Genomic DNA, 14,843 nt, shown 5'->3' with positions numbered 1-14,843 from the left:
TAGTACAGTCCTGTAGAGCCCTCACCGGCTTCCCCAAAGACATCTAGGGGATCGGCTCTTGCTGCCCCGCCCCACGGGGACCCCCTGCCGCTCTGGGCCGACACTCACATCTCTCATGTTGGTCTGAACCACGGCTCGGTCCATGTTGTGGGAGGGCAGGTTGGCAGTGGCCCGGAGGATGGCATCTTTATCTGGAGCTTTCTGGTCTTGTTTTTTCTACACAGAAAAGCAACCGGAAAGTCAGATATAAATGTAAAAGCAGAAAGGGCAAGATGATGAAAACTGGGTTGGCAGAGTTCTGCCCAGGAAAGACTCCGTCTCCTTTAGGAGCCAGAGATGTAAACTCCTTGATGAGCTGGGAGAGCCTGGAGAGTTCTGGGCAAGGCCCCGGGACAGCAGACGAGCTGTGATGCCAAGGACGTAACTGCTCTGCTGTCAATGAGAGTGAAGCAGTGGGTGAGGGGCAGAGCGGGAGCCAGGGCCGCAGAACAACCGTCACACAGGGCTGCGGCGAGGGAAGCGACTCCAGAGGAACCACCCGGCCCGCAACTCAGCCCTGAGGCCAAAACTGCGAACTCATCTCTGCTCCTTCTGGAAGCTCCTCATGCGCAGTAATGGCGACAGAAACTCGCAAGAACAACGATGGGAGCGGAAGAGAGCCGGAAGAGTGACAGCACATTCTAACGACGGCCAAGCACGGAGGGACCAGCAGAGCTGCAAAGGCTCAGGTCAAGAGCAGAGCACGGACGCAACACCGTTCCAGCCTCCTACAACTGCATCGGTGGCAAGGGACAGGGAGCGAGCCTCAGGAGCTAGTGCTCCATCCCCTGCCACCCTGCCCTACACTTCCCTGCCACCCAGCCCTGCTGGCAACTCCCAGAGAGCTGGGCTTGAGATGCCGAGCCAAGAGCCCTAGGCTCATGAGAGGGAAAGTGGCACCCCCAGCACCATCGACAGCAGCCGGGCCGTGGGTCAGGGACGGGGAGACCAGCAGCAGGGGTGAGGGACAGTGAGACCAGCAGCAGGGGTGAGGGGCAGGGACAGGGAGACCAGCAGCAGGGGTGAGGGACAGGGACAGGGACGCCCAACAGCAGGGGTGAGGGACAGGGACAGGGAGACCAGCAGCAGGAGTGAGGGGCAGGGACAGGGAGACCAGCAGCAGGGGTGAGGGACAGGGACAGGGAGACCAGCAGCAGCAGTGAGGGGCAGGGACAGGGAGGCCCAGCAGCAGGGGTGAGGGACAGGGAGACCAGCAGCAGCGGTGAGGGGCAGGGAGACCAGCAGCAGCGGTGAGGGGCAGGGACAGGGAGGCCCAGCAGCAGGGGTACAGGACAGAGACAGTCATGAGGTGGGAGGGGACAAAATGGCAGGGTCTGCACCCACAGGGCAGCACCCAGTCCCAGAGCACTGCTAACAAGATCCAGATCCTCTGGAAGGTGGCGTTCAGCCATGGACAGCCAGCCAGATGTTTAAGGAAAGTTTCCAGCATGAAAGACAAAAATCCAGATGAGAACAGGAACAGGTTGGGCATAATGGTGCGCACCTGTAATCCCAGCACTTTGGGAGGCCAAGGTGGGTGAATCACTTGAGGTCAAGAGTTCCAGACCAGCCTGGCCAACATGGTGAAACCCCATCTCTACTAAAAATACAAGATAAGCCAGGTGTGGCAATGCACACCCGTAATCCCTTAAAAGGGATGGGTCTCTTTCTGGAGAGATTCAGCAGTTAAGAAATCCTGTTGCTGGCTCTGAAGGAGAAGGCTGTGTGGGAAGGAATCCGGGCTGCACACAGGTCCTGAGAGGAGCCCCTGCTGATGGCTGCCAGCTACCTGGGAGGCTGAGGCAGGAGAATCGCTTGAACCTGGGAGGTGGAGGTTGTAGTGAGCTGAGATCGCGCCACTGCCTGCACTAAAGCCTGGGTGAGTAACAGAGTGGCCTGCAGCCCTGCTGCTGGGTTTCCCTGTCCCTGCCCCCACGCCCCTGCTGCTGTCGATGGTGCTGGGGGTGTCACTCTCAAACAAACAAAAATCAGGAACAGAAAGGAACACAAAGGAGGAGCCAGCAGGGAAGAGGAGAGCGTCTGTGAGCCAGGACACATGGCCTGCAGGCCATGAGGAACACACCTGAGCGCTAGAAGACGTGAGCCGAGGAGAAGCCGCCGAGGAATTTAAATATGTTACAGCCAGGTCAAAAAGGCTACAGAATGCTTGGAAGATAAAGTCAAAGAATCCCTCAGAAAACAGGCCCACCAGCCAACCCGTAAGAGTTACAGAAAGATGCACTCCAGCCTGGGCAACAGAGCGAGACTCTGTCTTTAAAAAAACAAAAAGAGTTACAGAAAGAGAAAAGAAAACAAGGAGATGAAAAAACCAATTCAGAACTTTTCCAGAATTAAATTTGCTGGAACTCAGACATCTGAATCTCCAGTTAATGTGCCGGGCATAGCGAAGAGAAAAGGACCTGCAGCAGGACACCATGGAATATTCCAGAAAAGTAAAGCACACCAGATGGCAGAAGGTTCCAGAAGGAGTACAGGAAGGGAGGCAGCTGGCGTAGGGAGGCGCAGCTCAGAGCCTGGAGTACTGCACACGCCTGGCACCGCCTCCACAGCTCCGGCGCTGGAATGCGAGGCCAGCTGGTTCTCCTCCCGGGCACTAGAAGGAGTCACCAAGGGACAGGTCGAGAACAAGACACCTGGTCCTGTGGCAGGCCTGGCACTCACCTGCACATGACCACAGAGCGTGAGCAGGACCTGGTCCGCTGTGGGGTCAGGTTATGTCACGTAGCACAGCCGACTTTGGGGAAAGAGCATGACGCTTTGTGAGCCTCACCTAGTCAGGCAGGCCCTTAAAAGGGATGGGTCTCTTTCTGGAAAGAAATTCAACACTTAAGAAATCCTGTTGCTGGCTGTGAAGGAGGAGGAGGCCATGTGGGAAGGAATGCGGGCTGCACCCAAGCCCCGAGAAGAAAATGGGTTGGAACTGGACTCTGCCGACCGCCGGCAGACCTTGGAAGCGGACTCTTTCCCAGAGCCTCGGAAAGGAACGCAGCCCTTCGACACCCTGATTTCAGCTCAAGACCCTGAGCACAGGAACCCGCTGAGCTCCCCCCGCAGACTTCCGCCCTACAGAAATGCCAGCTACAACACGAGTGCTGGTTTGGTGTCACTGGTGTTTGAGATGGGGTCTCGCTCTGTAGCCCGGGCTGGAGTGCAGTGGCGTGGTCTCGGCTTACCGCAACTTCCACCTCCCGGGTCCCGGTTCAAGCAATTCTCCTACCTCAGACTCACAAGTAGCTGGGATTACAGGCACGAGCCACCATGCCCAGCTAATTTTTGTATTTTTTTAGTGGAGACGGGGTTTCACCATGTTGGCCAGTCTGGTCTTCAACTCCTGACCACGTGATCCACCCGCCTCAGCCTCCCAAAGTGCTGGGATTACAAGTATGAGCCACCGTGCCCGGCCCACAAGTGCTGTTTTAAGCAGATACGTTTCTGGCGATTTGTTAGATGGCAACAGAAAACTTACACGGATAGCAAATTCTAACCTAGGAGAGAGGAAGGAAAGCCAGGCTGCCTGAAAGGCAGCGACTCAGACAGAGCATGGGCCAGAGGAATCTGGAGGGACAGCGCCCCAAGAAATGGAGCACCCCGGCGACCTCACTTCTGTGACCATGTTTCCAGAAGCTTTATCAGCTCTGTAGAAGAGCATGAAAAAATCAGCAATAAGCCTATGAGAAACTCAACAAGCAAACGAAAAGATGAGGCGAGTATGAATTCCAGGACAAACAAAGCTGTGTGAGCAGGATGGATAATTTCAACATGTTCCGCTCACAGCTGAAAGCTACACTTCAGTTATAATAGTAACAAAAACCCTGAGCTCTTCAACAAAAATTCCCATCTAACCTTCAAGGGAGGAGGGAGGGAGGCACTGTATCCTCTCCATTAAGACGTCAATAGAGACTAAAGTTGATTCAAGGAATGACGATATACGTATACTATTTACAAATCTGGAAGAGAATTGGTTTTGCTGTTGTTGTTTTGATACGGAGTCTCGCTCTGTCGCCAGGCTGGAGTGCAGTGGGGCGATCTTGACTCACTGCCACCTCTGCCTCCCAGGTTCAAGAAATTCCCCACCTCCCAAGCAGCTGCGACTACAAGGCACACACCACCATGCCCAATCAATTTTTTGTAGTTTAGTAGAGACAGGGTTTCGGCATGTTGGCCAGATGGTCTCGATCTCCTGACCTCATGATCTCCCGGCCTCAGCCTCCCAAAGTGCTGGGATTACAGGCATGAGCTACGGTGTGCAGCTGAGAATTATTAGAGATAACAAGAGTTATGATCGGTTAAGCCAAGCATGCAGGCTCATGCCCGTAATCCCAACACTTTGGGATGCCAAGGTGAGCAGATCATCTGAGCCCAGGAGTTCAAGACCAGCCTGAGCAACATGGCAAGACCCCACGTCTACAAAAAATACAAAAATTAGTCAGGCGTGGTGGTGTGCACTTACAGTGTCAGCTACTCTACTCCTGGGGCTGAGGCAGAAGGATGGCTTAAGCCCGGCAGGCAGAGGCTGCAGTGAGGTAAGATCGTACCGCTGCACTCCAGCTTGGTGTGGGCCTGGCTTTGCCAACACGCCCAGCTAATTTTTTATATTTTATATATTTTTTTAGAGACAGGGTTTCATCACGCTTCCCACGCTGGTCTCAAATTCCTGGGCTCAACGTGATCCTCCCACCTCAGCCTCCCAAAGTGTTGGGACTACAGGCGTGGGCCACCTTTTAATTAAAAGATCTGTACTATTATTTGAGCTTTTAGAGACATGTTACTTTGACTTAAAAATTAATTCATAAATACAAAAATGAGCAGGGTGTGGTGGCACACACCTGTGGTCCCAGCTACTCGGGAGGTGAGTCATGACTGCACCATGGCACTGTAGCCTGGGCAAGACTGAGATCCTGTCGCCAAAACAAAAACAAAATTAAAAATTAATTCAAAAAATATCAATTAACGTCTTACAATGTTTCAGCTTGCAAATATTTGAAAAGAAAAGGTAAGCTCCTCAAGTGAGCTCCAAGCTACCCATTCAGGAGGCTGCGGGGCAATGGCCGGATGGTCAGACCTGCCATTTAGGAGTTACGAGCCTGTAGTCTGAACACCAACCGTCAAACTGTAATCTGAGAACTGTGAGTGCCTGCGGCAGTTCCCAGAAACAGGCCTGACTCGGGACAGCAGGCGGAGGCATGCCCAGATCTGTCCATGCAGACGGTGGAGCAGCAGCCTGTGTGTCACTCACATGTGCCAAGTGTGGCTGAAGATAAGGCGGGGACCCAAGCCCAGGGCGCTCTTCCTGGGGACCCATGGTCCCAGATGAAACCCGAAAATAGATTATGCACTACCAGGCCTGGGCCCTGCCCAGAAGAGTCTGGCCCACCCTTTCACTGGGGTGAATGCTCTCCTTAGCCTCTCAAAGCACAAATGAGAAACTCTACCCTCAGGATGAGTAATGAAAAGACAGCAGAGGCAAGTGGCTGCCCTTCTAGACGGCAGACTCCATTCTCCGCATGGGCTCGGCGCCAGCCGGTGACTCAAAGACACCACTCACAGGACACGTCTTCCTTTGCTCAGGGAGCTTTCCAAAGCATGGGCTTCTGGGCAGCCAGCAAGCAACACGCTTCACAGTTTCCTAAGGCACACGCGATACGTGGAAGGCACAGACTGTGAATCAGTAACATGGGAATTAACTCCAAGGACATCCAGTTGTTTTGCAAGAAACAGACAAGACAGGCAAAACTCAGCATCTCTTAGTATTATGAGTACACATTGCGTATCCCCCATCTGAAGTGCTGGGGACCAGAACTATTTCAGACTTCGGGTTTTTTTCAGATTTGGGAATATGTACATTCCAAATAATAAACCCCAAAGCACACACAAGCATTTCCACTGAGTGTCATTTCGGTACTCGGTGCATTTCCGCATGCAGATTTTCGGATGGGGATGCTGAGCCCGCGTGGTGCAAGTGGAGCATGTGAGCGCGCCCCCTCGCCCGCCGCTCTCTGCATGCACATCCCTTATTCTGTATGGCGGCTGGTTACCAACTTTCTAGTCCTGTCAGGGCTGACTCGGCTGCTTCAGGAGGGACAGGAGCACCCGCAGGTGAAGGCGGACAGCAGCAAGGGAAAGAACCGTCACAAAGGACATGCCCCGACTCTCCTCTCTGTCTCAGAAAACTCAGAGGCAGGTTTTCTGTGCTGGTCCCATGAGCAGGGACAAGGACTGACATGGACTAAACAGGCTCCTCCAGGAGCAAGAACCCCTCCATCCACATCTACTGTAAATGGCGAATGTGTGGGCTGGTGAACAACGAGCAAAGAGAACTTCTTCATAATTCTTAAATGTAGACTTCTACCAATCAAGGTCCCCTTCTGCAAACTTTGAAATTTACCTTTTCTTCTGCTGTGACATCAGCCATCTTGGGAAGCGGTGCTGGAGCACGCTTTTTTATCAATAATAGGACATCTAGAAAAAAACAACATGCATATCCATCACACTGGTTACTGTTTCACAGCCACAGGATACCATAAAGGGTGCTGGATGCCCTGAGAACAGAAAGCACGTGTTTCGGCCAGGCGCAGCGGCTCCTGTCTATAATCCCCACACTTTGAGGCCGAGGTGGGCAAATCATCTGAGGTCACGAGTTCAAGACCAGCCTGGCCAACATGGTGAAACCCCGTCTAAAATACTAAAATCAACTAGGCACGGTGGCGCACACCTGTAAGCCCAGCTGCTCAGGAGGCAGAGGCAGGAGAATCACTCGAACCTCAGTGGCAGAGGTTGCAGTGAGCTGGGGTCACGCCACTGCACTCCAGCCTGGGCAACAGAGCAAGACTTTGTCTTTAAAAAAAAAAAAAAAAAAAAAAAAGAAGAAGAGCAGGAGTTCAGCCGGGTGCAGTGGCTCACTCCTGTACCCCAGCACTCTGAGAGGATGAGGCAGGCGGATCACTTGAGCCCAGGAGTTCAAGGCCAGCCTGGACAACACGGCAAGACCCCGTCTCTATGAAAGTGCACAAAATAGTTGCACATGGTGGCACGTGCCTGTCGTCCCAGCTACTTGGGAGACTGAGGTGGGAGGACTGCTTGAGCCCAGGAGGTCGAGGCAGCAGTGAGCCTGACTGTGCCTCTGTACTCCAGCCTGGGCAGCAGTGAGACCCTGTCTCAAAAGAGCAGCGGTTCCTCTGGCCCCCCCCAAACTAAGCATCTACATCAGCCGTCCCTCACTTTTTCATGGTGTCTGCATGACCATGACTGAGGTACGAGCTCCCAGGCCTGGCAAGAACCCCCAGGGGACCCATGGCCTGGAAGGCGTGCACAGCATGGCCCCAATAATAGCGCAAAGAATTGACCACAATCCTGCAAAGCACTCTCATTTTAACCGCCTCAGTTCTGAAAAAGTCTGAACCCTCATGAGTCAAAACCTGAGATGCGGCTCACCCTCAGCCCATGGTGGTGGCCGTCCCGTGCTGGCTTTGAGCTTGATGGTCATCTCAATGGATATCTGTTAGCAATACTTTCAGGATTTTCAAAATCGCTTACTTCAAGAAATTCCATAAGTAAAGGCATTATTTGAATGATACACACAAAACTGAGGTTTGCTCTTCGAGAGCCTCCAGACACAAAACCATAGCAATTAAACAGAGGTGTGCGTCTAACACCGCCCTAAGATGCCTGCAACCATCACCACAGCCACGTCCAATTCAAGAGTAACACCTGCAGAGCCCCTGGAGTCTCCAGGCTCTGGCTTTGCTTTGAAACAGAACCAAAAACAGAATTCGCATTTGGCTTCTCAAATGTCTGCTGCATGTTCAATTTCAATTTCTGCTGCTTTTCACGAACATTCGAAAATAGAACTCTTTAATAAAGGAAGAACAGAACGCTTTCAGCAGCTCTTGCTTTGCGCTCCTGTCCAGCTCAGAATACTGACTCCCACGGGCGCAGCACCCACACCCACCTGCGCGCCGCAGCCCTACCTTGATCCTGGATGTTCTCCTCCAGGATGGTCCTGGCATCACTCAGCACCCTCTCTGAGGCAGCGTGGATTAATTTATGATGGGTTACACTTTTGGGATCTTCTAAGCTCCCATGGGCACACTGGGGAAAAACAGATATTTCAAGATAGAAAATCAGTAAATCGTCATTCTAATAACATAGGATCTGGCATCCCAAGCCACACCAGGAATTTACTGGGTTTTCTTAAGAAACTACAGCATGGATGAAATTCAAGAATTCCCGGTAACAGCAGATGCCAAATGACACATGGCAGCGCCAGATCCCGGGGCCACTGGGCTGATCCCCGGCCCCTGGAGTACTCCGGAGGCAAGCTCACAGCTTGACACACCACCCCCTACTGACAATTCGTGGCCACCAGAATTGCTTCCTTTTTCCACAGACACACGAAAGGGCCAGAAAGGCAGCCAGGAAAGAAGGCTGTTCACAGAGAGCACGAAACCGGGGTAAGAAGAGTGCTTAGCATGGCTGCTCTCAGCGTGGCTCCAGCTCACTAAGCAACAGCCATGCTGAGGCCTGGGCGGCTGGAGGGGACTGATGGGCACACAGTCACCAGGGCCCTGGAAACCCTGCAACACCCGGGCAGGGAAGGGGAGGCAACACACGGGCAGCAGTGAGGAGACCCCCTCACACACACCACGGCCACCTCTGACCAGCACTCATGGGTGACCTGGGAAGCCATCTTGACAGCCCCTGACAGCAAACTCCAGGAGAAAGCTGAAGCGGATGGCCATGATCCCTTCCAGCCCTGCCATTACGAAGACCTCACGGCCAGCTGCTGGCAGGTGGACCCCGCTCCTCCCCTCAGCCACGTGGCACCGGACCGCAGGCTTTCTGCTTTCCTTTGGACATGGGTTATGCGTGTCCGCTCACCATTCTGTGAAGACCAGGCAAGCACTGATGGTCCCGTGTGATGAAGAACCGAGGTCAGCACATGTGCCTGCGTGTTCCTGCCCAAGTCCAGAACTCCACAACTCCACCCTATTGTCTGCCTCAGCACCACATGGCCCGACACAGCACACCACACCACACCACGCCACACCACACCAGACCAGACAACAGTGCCCACCCTCGCAACTACGGCGCCTCCCCAGCAGCTGGAAGCCTGGAGTGGGAGGAGTGAGGCTGCACTTTTATGCTTCAGAAAATGCCCACAGTTTCCATAGCCTGGCCTGAAAGCCCTTCGGAACTCAGAGCCTGGGCAGAGGGAAGGCTATTTTCTTGCTCCTACAGATCCCTGAGGTTAGATGGTAGAATTCCTTGAAGATCAGGAAAGGATGAAACCCTCACTGGGCACTTTCTAAACCTGGCAGCGGGCTCAGCCCATGGGTCAGGAGCGTGGCCCAGCCTGGAGAGGGGCCGGGGCACATCCCAGGACAGGCCGTCCTCAGATGTCTCAGGTGGCCGGGCAAAGGCCCTGCTGGCAGCTGCCTTTCCACCTCCCTCTGCTGCCACAGGGGCTCAGAAACACCCAGCACACACAACACAACTGCTTGCTGAAAAGAAAATCTGAGCACGTCACCTCTCAACACAGGCATTTTAGGAGAAACTGAATTTTCTATTACTCTCAAGACAGAAAACAGTTTTGAAGAAGGGATTATGGCATCCTTCAGAGGCTGTCATCCCTTCACACAAAGCTGGCAAGGCCAAGGGGACATGCCGGCGAGCAGCTACTGGCAAGACACGCTCCTGCCATTTACGACAGGGCAGACAGTCCCTTGACTGCCTCTGAATTTGACAATGGTTCTACTCCCTGAAATACTGGGGGTACATGCTAGATCATTTGTCAAGTTCAGAATACAGACTACAGGATGCAATTTTCCAAAATCATTCTCATACTGATTCCTGAAAGAATGCTACGTGTCCCCAGCACCAGCACAACTAAGTCACTCTGTTTCTTTGTTCTCAGCAGAAGCTGGGGTATGGTGGCAAAAGAACCCCAACGCAGGCCGCTGGGGTAGGAGGCTCCCACATCCCACCCCACTACGTCCGGCGCCTCCCCAACACAGGCCGCTGGGGTAGGAGGCTCCCACACCCCCCACCACCACTACGTCCTGCTCCTTCCCGGAAGAATAGTGCCTTCGTTTCTGCTTGTACCCAATGCAATCTGTCATTTGAAGACCCATCTTCATGTGATCTAGGAAATTGAAAATTTAACAGCCATACTAGCAAGTACTGTATTTTATTTTGGCAATTTCATGAAACATTTTTTTTCTTTTGAGACAGGATCTTACTGTCACCCAGGCTGGAGTGCAATGGTGCAATCTCCGCTCATTACAACCTCCCCTTCCCAGGTTCAAGTGATTCTTGTGCCTCAGCCTCCCAAGTAGCTGGGATTACAGGAGCCTGCCAGCACGCCCGGTTAATTTTTGCATTTTTAGGAGAGATGGGGGTTTCGCCTTCTTGGCCAGGCTGGAATTTCACGAATGTTTACAACACACACCAAAAACTCTACTGCACCACAGGTTTAAGTTTCTTACTCATTAGCCACCTGCTGTACAAGGTGGGTTATCTTGCCCCGCTTCTCCACGCCAGGGCAATGGAAGCTAGAGTCCACCACGGTGATCCCAATTTGCACAAAACAGAACAGGGAAAGGTGACAGCAAGAGTTGTTATCATAAACCCTCCTTTCAGCAGGCACAGCCGTGAGCACAGGGGTGGGAGCCGATGCCATCCCCCTCCAGGCAGAGAGGAGAGAGGAGGGACAAAATCACGAGGGCATCAGCACGCATTGAGGAGGAACGCAGCTGAGACAGACACCAGGCCTCCCTGCCTGCAGCAGGATGACATCCAGGGACCGGCTTCCAGAGAGACATTCAAAGACAACTTGAGGACCTGCCTTTCTGACTACTGCATTCTGGCCCTGCCTGCAGGACATGCTGCGATGTGGCGATGGGGAGCCTTTCTGATGCTCAGCTCTGGAGTCCTGTAGTTCGTTGGCTCTTGTGGTGTGAAAATCCTCCACACCTGTGGAGACTGCAGAGTGGAATACAATCTCAATTTAAAGCAGGATCATAACAAAAAACCCCAAATGGAACATCTCAACAATACCAGGGACCGACAGTGAGCATCATCACGGAACTGGCTGCCTCACTGGCCCCAGTGCTCAGGAGTATCTGTGGATCAAACAGTTGTCATTTCCCATTTCCTTTCATAAAAGAATGTCACGATGGCCATGTACGTTGTACCTTCAGTGAGTTAGGCAAATGCCACACCAACGCGGGCGACATCCCACGTCCACGCAGTGTGGGTCAGCAGGATATTTTTGCCTATTCCACTAACCCACAGTTTGTTCTGGGGCTACTCTGAGCCTGGTCCTGGACTTGCGGATATCAGCCAAGCCTGCGAGGAGCTTCTGGACTGGCCTCAGGGAGGACACAGCACCTCAGGGAAGATTTTTAAAAACACATGTGCTAGACAAGCAACAACGCCTGGTCCAACAGCCTGGATGCCCATGGAGGTCCCGGCGCTTGACCTTAGTGCTGTCCCAAAGGAAAACCACACAGACTGGGCCCGAAGAAAAACAAGAATGCAGCCAAAACACACCTGCCCTTGAGCCTGGGAGGCTCAGCCGCTCCTCGGTGTGAACCCTGAGACCAACACCTCCCAGTTGCTCACAGCCACCGTTCCAGAAGGGGGCTTGCCAAGCCTGTCTCCAACAGTTCCAGAACCCCACAGAACCACGCTCACCAAAGCAACGCGAAAGTCCTCCATGTGAGCGGTTGCCATGGTAAGAAGTGAAGCTTATCCTGAGAGGCCACACTTAGCTAACGTCTAAGGCAGCCAATCTGTCAACGCATAGATATGCAGCTTATCGCACGGAGCCGCTGCTAGAAACCTGCCCCCTCCTTCAACCTAAATTCTGCCAACCCTCAGATCATGTCAAGTAGAGATAGGATGTCAGTCTGACACACGGACAGGCTTCTTAGCTGACCTTAGTCCTTTAGAGACTCGAGAACTAGTTCCCAAAATCAGCAACCTAAGGAACTAAATACACAGGGTAGTTCAGGTGAATCAACTCTAAGAAGTGTCTCAGCGAGGACACCCTTTTCCTGGACCTTCCCTCTTGACCAATGTTACCTCTGCAGAAAAGCAGGGGCGCAGAGCCTTGTCCTGCAGCGGCACTATTTCAATGACTCCAGCTAAGGGGCACAGAGGCCGCAGTCAAGGCCGGCTGCGCCAGCCAGGAAAAGCGCTCCAAGCAGCCGGCTCTGCGGGAAAGGGGAAGAGGAGAAGAGAAGGGACCTCTTAATGAAGGGGCCTGCGTTGACTCTCAGCGCTCAGAGGAGCTGCTGAAAAAAACTCACCCCAACAGCAAAAAGGCACAACGGCTGGAAAATCCTGAAGCCCTGCTCCCATCGGCGACTTCACTCTCCAGGCCTCAGTTTCCCCATCTGCCCCTACCTCCCTGCAGAGCTACAGAGTTAACCGAGAGGCTGGCGTGCAGAGGGCTCGGCCGGGCGGCTGGCACCGGGGACAAGCGTCCAGAGGTGTGGGATCCGTAAGGGGGAGAGCTGGGCGAACGGGCAGGAAGCGCTGCCTCCACCCCCGGAGAAGAGGGCCTGGGAGCTGCGGCCGGGCGGCGGACCCCGGGTCGGGAACTGGGGTGGGGTCCGCAGTCTGGGGGTCCGGGGCGGGTCCCGGCCCGGCGCGGCCTTACGTGCTTCAGGCAGCGCTCCTTGAGCTTCTCCACCGAGGTGTCCTCGGTGGCCTCCTCCTGCCACTCGGCGCCGTCGGCCGCGCAGATGTGCAGCCGCAGCACCTTGCCCGCGAAGATCTTCTCCTCCTGCACGAACATCGCGCCGCCGCCGCCGCAGGGGCCTGAGGCCGCCACCTGAGCCCCTGAAGGTCACCGGGCGGGAGGGCGGGGCGGGGGCGGAGCCAGGCCGCCCGCGCGCTCCTTCGCTGGGCCGCCACCGCCCCGCCCTGGCTCCCGTCGGCCGGGCCGCCGTCACTCGCCTCGGTCCCAGCGGTCGCCTCGCTCCCGCCGCCGCAGCCACCGGGGGCGCGCTGTCGCCGCCGCACCGGATGTGCGTCACGGGCGCGCGCCTGGCGCATGCCGGGAGCTGTGGTTCTCTGGCAAGCGCCTCGCTCGCTCCGCTGGGGGCGCGCTGTGGCCGCTACAAAGAAAGTGCGTCACGGGGCGTGCCCGGCCCATGCCGGGAGTTGTAGTTCTCTGGCCGCCTGGTTTCTCCCGCACCTGCAGGCGCTTCCCACCTGGGGCGCTAACCACGTGGGACCGCAGGGACTCTAAAGGTAAAATACACCCTAGATCCCAAAGAAGTAAAGGTGAAAAAGAATGTAAGACATCTCGATAATGTTTTCATATTGATTACATGTCGAAATAATATTTTGGATCTATTAAGTAAAAATGTCATTAAAATTAATTTTACCTGTTTCTTTTAACCTATTTAAGACGGAAAGTTTTAAATTGCCTACGTGGCTGCTGTGATGTTTCTTTTGGACTCCACTGCTGTAGAAAGGAGGCTTCCAAAGAACTTGGCTTTAACAAGCCTAGGTCTGTCTGATACACACGCAGGTCAGAGAGCCACTGTTCCCGCGAAGCCTAGGTTTTCGGAGCACCCAAAGGGGAGGAAAGCCACTCTGTAGTGCAGGTTGTACCAGGCGAGCTCATTTTCTGTGGAGTGTAACAAGGAGTCTTTGCTTGGTGAAACTTAGGCAGAACCTTCTAGACCATCTGCGCACTTCCTTGTAAAATCCAGTTTTAGCAAAGAGCCTTGATAAATGAGTTTATCAACAACCTCGATGTCTGATCAGGTTCCTCGTCCTCCACCGTCTCCCCGGTGCTGTTTGATCACTCCAGCCTCTCAGCAAGAACCCTGTCAGGTCAGTTTAGCCAGCACCACCCTCACCCCTGATGTTTTCTCCTATTAATTTTTCATTCACTGACCCCTCCCTGCTCCTTGGCTATACATTTCCACTTGCCCTTGTGGTATTTGGAGTTGAGCCTGATCTCTGTCCCCCCTGCACCCCCCACCCCATGGCTGTGATCTCAGTACCTACCTCAACAGTCCCCAGTAGCATATCTTTCTTACCATGTTCCTAAATATGAATTTTTCAGTTCAGGTTAGACGTCGAGCATTGACTGATCTGTACTCATTCACCCCATTCGTTTAGAAAACCTTTACTTCGCAGAGACGAATAAGGCACGGTTCCCATTCTCAGAGGTCAGCAGTCTAACTGCAGAGGCATCTCTGACCCTCGACTGCAGGCTTCTATTCTCTCCACGCCATTTTGCACACATGTCCTCGTTTTCCTCCTGTGATAATTCCAGCCTTGTCCAGATTCCATGTGTCCAGCTCAGAACTTACTAATTGCCTGCCATGAGTGGGAGCCTCTGCTACTCAGTGAAAATATGGTAGTGATTAAGATCAGAGACCAGGATACAGTCCTAGAATGGGGCATTTTTAACACAGGAAGCAGAGACCCTGGTGGAGGTGGTGGTAGTATCATGGAAGCTGGTGGAGGGGGAGGGGAAGGAACACCAATGTGGAGAGAGGAGAGTAGGGGAAGCCAGAGGGCTTGGAGAGCCAGGTCAGAGCATTCGAACTTTGCTGTGAGAGCCACAGAAGGGGTGACCAGGTGGCAGAAGGAACGGTGGTGACTGTGGAGGGGACAGGGAAAAGGGCAGGGTGTCCTTCCAGGGGAGCGATGGGGAACAAGGGGAAGAGGACAAGGGGCTTCCAATAGCCTGTGGGAGGGGAGGCCAGCAGAATTGGAGGGTGTAGACACAAGATTGAAATCAAGGATGACTTGAA

The 14,843-nt window shown here is 53.8% G+C and overlaps 1 protein-coding gene across 2 annotated transcripts in view; it reads right to left on the bottom strand.

The window, feature by feature from the left end:
- Positions 1-13,076, bottom strand: part of UBAC1 (UBA domain containing 1) — a 31,588-nt gene extending 18,512 nt beyond the window's left edge. Inside the window, exons 1-5 of one of the 2 annotated variants that reach the window (XM_074394511.1) lie at positions 12,725-12,793; positions 10,904-11,040; positions 8,028-8,148; positions 6,446-6,519; positions 109-216 (exon numbers count right to left, since the gene is read on the bottom strand). In XM_074394511.1, coding sequence (XP_074250612.1) covers positions 109-216; positions 6,446-6,519; positions 8,028-8,148; positions 10,904-10,942 — 342 coding nt within the window. In that variant the 5' untranslated portion in view covers positions 10,943-11,040; positions 12,725-12,793. Of the gene's footprint in view, positions 1-108; positions 217-6,445; positions 6,520-8,027; positions 8,149-10,903; positions 11,041-12,724 lie in introns of both variants that reach the window. The other variant, XM_039461422.2, reaches the window with a different exon arrangement.
- Between the last annotated feature and the right edge of the window lie 1,767 nt (positions 13,077-14,843).

This window comes from Saimiri boliviensis, chromosome 2 (assembly GCF_048565385.1).
Source record: "Saimiri boliviensis isolate mSaiBol1 chromosome 2, mSaiBol1.pri, whole genome shotgun sequence".
NCBI lineage: Eukaryota > Metazoa > Chordata > Mammalia > Primates > Cebidae > Saimiri > Saimiri boliviensis.
Note: the sequence above shows the minus strand (reverse complement) of the source record. Positions and strands in the feature narration are given on the sequence as shown.